This window comes from Penaeus japonicus, unplaced genomic scaffold, assembly GCF_977035675.1.
Source record: "Penaeus japonicus unplaced genomic scaffold, GWHDUDI00000001_assembly GWHDUDI00000003, whole genome shotgun sequence".
NCBI classification, from domain to species: Eukaryota; Metazoa; Arthropoda; class Malacostraca; order Decapoda; family Penaeidae; genus Penaeus; species Penaeus japonicus.
Genome location: NW_028234405.1, coordinates 27,267,642 through 27,275,141, shown reverse-complemented (window position 1 = coordinate 27,275,141; position 7,500 = coordinate 27,267,642). Strand labels below are relative to the sequence as shown.

Here is a 7,500-nt window from a genome sequence, read left to right as displayed (position 1 = left end):
ATATTTTTCAATTCAAAAACCTGCCAATCAACTTACCATGCGCACAAAAGCAAAGCCTTTATTCTTGTCAAAGTACACTTCATCAAACTCTCCAAATGGCTTGAATAATTCCTTAACATCATCTTCCTTGATGTCAAGAGGAAGGTTTCCCACCCAGAGTCTGCAATGATTCGAAAACTTGCGCACACTTTCTTCTCGAGGCACTAATTCTATCATTGGTCCTGAGAGGGCCTTCAGCCGTTCTAAAACCCTATCCTGTAAAGAGAAGGAAAAAATGCATAAATTTACTTTCATTGGTTTTCACCAAATAAACTTCATATTCACTGCACACTCAATAATTCACGGTGCCTACTCTATAATTTACTTAGTATGATGGAATATTCATTTTGATTGTGTTTTGAAGCTGCACTGTTGTAATTTTATCAATCATGTTTCAAATATATAAAAAGCTGCAAAGAGGGGTCAATCACATTTCACCACAAACAGATGATCCACCCCGAATCGAAAAAGTTCATCCGGGCATACTTTCACAGTGTCTCCCTCAGTAACATTTAGGGTATGATTTTTCAAGTTTCACCAAGGCCAATTAAGGTCTTTGATAAATCAAGAGTATTAATTTCCACAGCAGATAATGTCTATTTCACTTCCAAGAAGGCATTAAAGGTAGAAAAAACTAGTAATGTTACTCGTACCTGCACGAAATCTGCTGTACAGAATATTAAACATTTCATGCTTTCCATTCAATAAAAAAGTACTATAAAAACCTGCAAGTTTTTGTGAGCCATTCTTCAATCTTAGAGAATAGGGTAGAACACACAGGATGGGATCTACTATGATAGCAGCTAATAGGACTCTTGGGGTGTAATTGTAATTGCATTTAACAATGGAATCTGTAGGAGTTGGATGTAAAAGGAAATATTACAAGGTAATAAACTAGAGTTATGTATCTCTTCTGTTCAATAATAACGAACTGGTCTAGGAAAATTGTGCAAGTCTGCCCATATCAATATATATCACTCACAATAGAAAAATTAAACCTATGCAGGAGGCTTGAGCTATAATAGTTCATATTTTTTTCTTCAAAACAGGTTACCATGCTAAATGCACAAAAGCCAGAAAGGTAGTGGCATTACTTGTTACACATTTAACGGTAAAGAGCCAGAACCTAACTATGCAAGATGTAAAAGGTACTATTGCAATGTAACAAAGCCACACTCTAATCAATTGCACCAAGTGCAGAATGCCACCAACTATGGCTCCTTGCCCATGTTCCAGACATAAACGACAGGAGCTTTGGCCTGACAATGGGAGTCATGACGTATGACGTTCAGGGATTCTTGATCACTGTTATTTTATTGTGGTATAAGTAAGGAGTGAGTGATAATGACTCTTGCAGTCATAATTACTATAATTCCCATGAAATAAAGCAAACCTAACATCCAAAATCTAGATGGCACCACTTTCTTCTAGCACCAGCAGGAGAGAGAGTCTTGAATGGCACTCATCCACGGTATCTAGAAAGCACTATCTTTATAGAGCGACGGCACACAGCAAGTTACCAACTTCTTGCTCTAATTACCGCCAATGAAGGATGTGCCAGCAAAATGAGAAGAGGAAGGCGACACAAACCATACCAGTATCTACAATGTGCCCCTGTGAAAGTAAGGATACCTTTTACTGGGGCACTAACAATCTTAACCCATTGGTCGCGGTTTTAATAAAATATGTGTACAGTCGGATGGCAGGTTTACATTGTCTGGCACGGTGCCATCCGCGTCTATGATTGACTGCCTTGACAGCAAATCATGCCATCCACTGTTAATCCATTCACGCCGGGACTATTCCGGCTCTGAATGGTCGGAATGCCGGAGTTTTCAAATGCATAAGCCTAACGCCTTGGGATTCACGGGCGCACTAGCCACGAGCCTGGGCTGTCCACTTACTCACCCCGAGCGCCGGCCTTGACCAAATGTCTCATTGCCGGCGTCTGACCCCAAAACCACGAAACGTGTCAGCACGTCAGCTGGTGCGAATGGGTTAAGCACAGGTTTCCCTTCCTCTTCTCTACCTCATGTTATTTTCATTGTAGATGGTTATAAATTTCATATTCATTCATGACAGTACATATATACGAAAAAATAAAGCACTAATAGAGCCTGTGATATGACGCAAGTCTCTCAATACAATAAAACACATTGAAGTAAAACAAATATGGCTCTAGTTTTACAATGAGAAACTGAAACAGAGTGGGAAAATTCAAAATATGTTGTCTGAAACAACAGTGTTGTCTCACTGAAATAAAACCCATCATTGAGAATGGGCCAGCGAATCTATCTCACATTTGCAACGGGTTAAATACCCAGTGCACACTGAAGGTATAACAAGATATCCAAACACCCTGGCTTCATGTCTTCTTGTGTATTACTACACTGAGCTCTAATTGCAAAACTTTACATACTTTGTCCCTGGCACAATTAAGTGTATCCCTCATAAATCTAATACCAACAATGGCAAATGATACTCACTCTTCACTGAACTCGACAAGGTATGTCTAGCCCCCCCCCCCTTTTTCTTTTTTACCCTAAACCAATTGTAGATAGTTGAATGACACTATACATAAGGATAGATGCATTTGTTTTGGTACATCATGGAAAAAAATAAAATTTTCCATCAAACGCACTCAAAATAAATCGTCCTTCCAGGAAATGTTGTGATGTCACATGAGTCGAACAGCTGATTAAAACTGCAAATTGTGAATCGGTTGATATTTTATCCGATTCATTGCACCTTTCCAAAGAAACTGACAACAGAGATCTTGTAGCTTCTCAATAATGTATATGCTTGTAAATCCACAAATATTGTATAGATGAAACTACAGGAATAAGCCATAGAAAATGAAGAATTTCAGTGCATTACACAACATCAAGCATTCAAAGGTGAATATGTGGGCCCTAGAAATAGCCTACCTGGTTACAAGAACCAGCACAACCTTTTTGCCTCTTTGTGAAATATCCTCCATTATCTCACCATGAATTTCAATGCTGCAGCAGGATTCTATAGTGGTCAGTTCAGGAAACAGTGACATTTCTTTTTTTACTTATCAGTTTGTGTTATGTTCTGATGCCACATACTGACAATTAACCACAATCATACTATACACACATGTACACCAATATCATCAATACACAATTACCCATGACTGGGATAATGTGGCTAATTGCAATGGCCCTTCACAGCACAATGGAGGCAAGCTGTACAGCACAGCAGAAGTGCAACCTCGTGATAAGTGTAAATACCTTATGTGCCACGCACATCAATCGCTTTAGGCCTGAAGCGTTTGGTAGTTTAACCCATTAACAACAGGGATATTTTAGCTCTAAATGGTAGAAACGCCAGGATATTTCAAATACACAAGCCTAACACCTTGGGATTCTCGCCAGCACTGGTCGCAGCCAAGCACTATACACCCAATCACCTGGCGCGCCAACCAGGAGGATAGCCAAGACAAAATATCTCGTCCCCATCGGCTAACCCTGCCACCACTTGATATCTTGTCACCCGTCGTTAACTGGTTAATGGGGCAGGCACATTATTGATTGGGACACTGCTGTTCAAATTGGTATTACTGGTTCATAGTATGTTTATGGTGATTACAGGGAGTAAGTTTTGGGGCAAGATAACTGGATGGGACCATTTAGTCTGGAGTTACCCTTTAATGGATTTAAAGTTATCTACTAGTTGGTATTTTCTTATTCTTATACCACAGTCAACCTTCATGATTAACCATGTTTTCTTATGGCTTTTCAACAAATGGACCAACTCCGAAAAAAGGTGTGGAGAGAGTGGTCGGGGGAATGACAAATGCAAAGCAATATAAATGAGGAACATGGATATTGATTTATAAGGTTAGTCCACTTCCAGTGCAAGTGCTGGGATGCAGGTGAGCGCCCCTGATGTGTTTCCTTGTCAAGCACCTAATACTTTGGCATGTAGATGCCATGCCCTCTGAGCATTCCTAGGACTGCTTTTTCTCTTGTTTTATCCCACTGCAAACAAGATGTCATTACATACATAACAATACCAGTTAGGGCTAAAGACTTCATGAGAAGCTTGTCACTGTTGAAGTGCATTCCCACATGTGTAGTTTTAGGATAAAGGAGGCAGAACAGTAGAAGGAGAGTAAAATTTGAACCATTCCTGGTGGATGACCAAGTTATCAGAAGGTTTTCGCCATGACATAAAATGTCCTATCACATCGTGAAGTTTCCCCATATCCACACATTGTAGTTGCATTTGTATATACACATTTTTCATAAAAAAATAATAAACTAAACACAAAACCTCTTTATTACCCCTTAGAATAAGGTGAAAATTGTTTTGATGTTCAGCCTCACACTTTGAGGAAGCTGAGGGCACTTGCTATAACACAGGTGGAAGCATCATTAGGCAATTATATACCCTATCAAGAGGGTGGGTCAATAAGTAAGTGACAAGAACAGGACAAAAGCAATTACCACACAAAGTTAACTTCATGTAATAACCATTATCGTATGAATAGAGATATTACTCGTAAGTAATAAAGAAACGTTTGCTTTTATTGAAAATATGATCCTAAGGTGTATGTAAAATCTTGACAATAGCAGACCCCCAGCCATATTTTTTATTTTTTTTTTTTTTTTGTGAAAGTCGCGCTAAATGTGACAGTCAAACATTCATGCAAAAAATTTGACTGGGGGTAAGCCTGTTACAATAGCAAAGTGGCAAAAGTACTAGTGTAACACTTGGTACCAAGTCTTCACACACACAAAGTATCTTTGAAAATAAATATCTATATTTAGCCTCTGTCCTAAATGAGGATTGGAAATACTCTTAGGAAAATGTGGATTCTCCATTTGATATTGAATGTGATTACCACTTGTAAATTAATAGTTAAATGAATAGTAACAGTTTTCAAGAACTAAGTTGAAGCATGATATTAGCCCAAATGGTACTTCTAAAAAATGGAGTATCAACATGACATTGAATTCAGCTAAAACACTATAGTTTAACATTTGAACAACAATGCATAAGGTTGTCAAATGTCCTGGCCATCCCAGTCCCACGTTTAAAAATTATCAAAGTAGATTTTCAGCACTCTAATGTATAAATGAGTTGGAACTGGGCAGGAAAACAATTGCAGGCATGATTCTTCCTCATTCTACCAAACAGTAGCCCATTTCAATTACATAGGCACATTTCTAATGAGTTAAACTGTTCCCAATGGGCTGGTTTGGCTCCAAATGGTTGAAAGACCATGATTTTTGAAACATAAGCTTAGCGGGCTCAGACTATTGGCACACACTGGCCGCTGCCAAGCGCTACATACCCTATTACCCAGTGCACCAGCCAGGAGGATAGTCATGACAAAACAACTCGTCCCTGACAGCTGGTCCTGGCACCATTCGACATGATATCTCAACCTGGTGTTAATGGGTTAAAAGTCTACAGGACCCCATTAAAGTCACACATACCACAAATCCCTCCTGACTCCTGAACCATACTGCTTTATTCACAGGTACATAATATACAAACAATTTAATATCTTAACCCATTCACACCGGGGCTCTTTCGGACCTGAATGGTCAGAATACCCAGGTTTTTTTAATGCATAAGCCTAACACCTTGGGATTCTGAGGCGCACTAGCCGTGAGCCTGGCCTGTCCTCTCGTTCACCCCGAGTGCCGGCCTTGACCAAATATCTCGTCGCCGGTGCCCGACTCAAAACTCACGAAAAGTGTCAGCACGTCATCCGACAGACTATATAATCTCGGCCAGACTTATTAACAATCACCCAAAACATCCTATGAGCAAGTAATTCCAATCTGAGCAGTAGTGGCGATGTAGTCCCCATCGATAATGTGTCTGCCCCACTAAATTACCAAACGCTTCAGGCCTAGAGCACCTGAGGTGTAATGTCATGCAAGGTGTTTACACCATCAAGAGACCACACTTACATAGTGCCATACAGCTTGCCTCCACTGTGTTGTGAAGTGCTAGTGTGATTAGCCATATTGTTATCCCACAAGTCGTATATAATAACAAAAGTGGTATACACATGCATATGGTATGGCTGAAGTAAATCACCTGTGCATGGTATCAGAACACTTCATGAATTTCTGAATGACACTGCAACAAAGAATACATGGAAATATTTTGTCAAGTGGACACTGACTAGAGAGGACCTTGGAAATTGACTCGTCTGTGCAGTGAACATTTTACCCAGATTGCTACAAAAACTGGCTGTCATGACAGATGGGTTTGTATATCAAGATTGGTACTTGCGGGACAAAAGCTTCATTGACAAATACTTTCAAGATGATCTCAGTCCTGCCGTCGCAACTATGACTTGGCCATCACTGAGCCAATCCAAAAGACCCTGAATTGCCACCAGGAAACGTCAGGTTTCCAGGGTGACTTTTAACCCATTCGCCTCTGATGACATGCTGACACGTTTTGTGGTTTTTGAGTCAGATGCCAATGAAGAGATATCTGGGCAAGGCTGGTGCTCGGGTGAGCAAGCGGGCAGCCCAGGCTCGCGGCTTGTGCGCCCGAGAGTCTCGAGGCATTAGGCTTATGTGTTCGAAAACCCCGGAATCGCCCCGGCGTGAGTGGGTTAAGGCAATGTTATATTACCAATGGCAAACGCCACTTGCTGCTAACTTCTTTTTGACTGTGCCTGGCTATAGTGTTAGGTTTTATTAGACCCACACTATGACCTCAAAAAATCAAAACATTCTATCTTCCCACACAATATACCTTACTCTATTGCTTTTAATTAAGGTTTTATTGAACTAGCTACATAATGTAGCAGTCTAAAATCCTCATCTCAATGTCATGCACATGAATGGACATTTCAAGAAATGTTTTCCAAGGCACCTCGTGTGACATCTCAATATTTCCTGCAGATTATGCACATTCAATTGAACATTGCATTTTTTAAGGCAAAGAACAAAAACAAACACATCCATCTTTATATTACCATTATTCAATTATCTACAATTGGTTTAGGGTAAAAGAAAGTGGGCCTAGATATACCCTTAAACGACTGAAGGCAAACACCACGTGTTGTGGCAGCACGAGCCGCCGGGGACAAAATATTTTGACTTGGCTATCCTCCTGTCCGACAAACCAGGTGATCGGGTGTGTAGCAAATAGCCCAAGCCATTAGGACCATTTGGAGCCATTACAGCCATGCTGGCAATGGGTTATTGGGTCAGAGCCACAACATAATATTTCTCATCTATTTACAAAGGTAATGTGTCTTTGCATGTGGAAATGCAGACTTTTTATCACTAGTAATTGCTGAGCACCCCGATTTCTATACTTAATGCCCTAACGTCTCTACACAGACAAACTCCAGGCTACCCAAATACCCCCCCCCCCCTCAGCCAACTCCTTTGTTGACATAAGCAAAGTACTAAGACGCTCGAATGGGCGTCGCTACGAGCATGTGTAATTCTA

The 7,500-nt window shown here is 40.4% G+C and overlaps 1 protein-coding gene across 4 annotated transcripts in view; it reads right to left on the bottom strand.

Annotated features, from left to right (window-relative positions):
* Positions 1-7,500, bottom strand: part of nonA (no on or off transient A) — a 60,639-nt gene that overhangs the window by 52,501 nt on the left and 638 nt on the right. For all 4 annotated transcript variants that reach the window (XR_015190584.1, XR_015190585.1, XM_043021054.2 and 1 more), the window contains exon 2: positions 37-255. Coding sequence is in view for 2 of the 4 variants with exons in the window: in XM_043021054.2 (XP_042876988.2) it covers positions 37-255 (219 nt within the window). In the remaining 2 variants the exon portion in view is untranslated. The remainder of the gene's footprint in view (positions 1-36; positions 256-7,500) is intronic.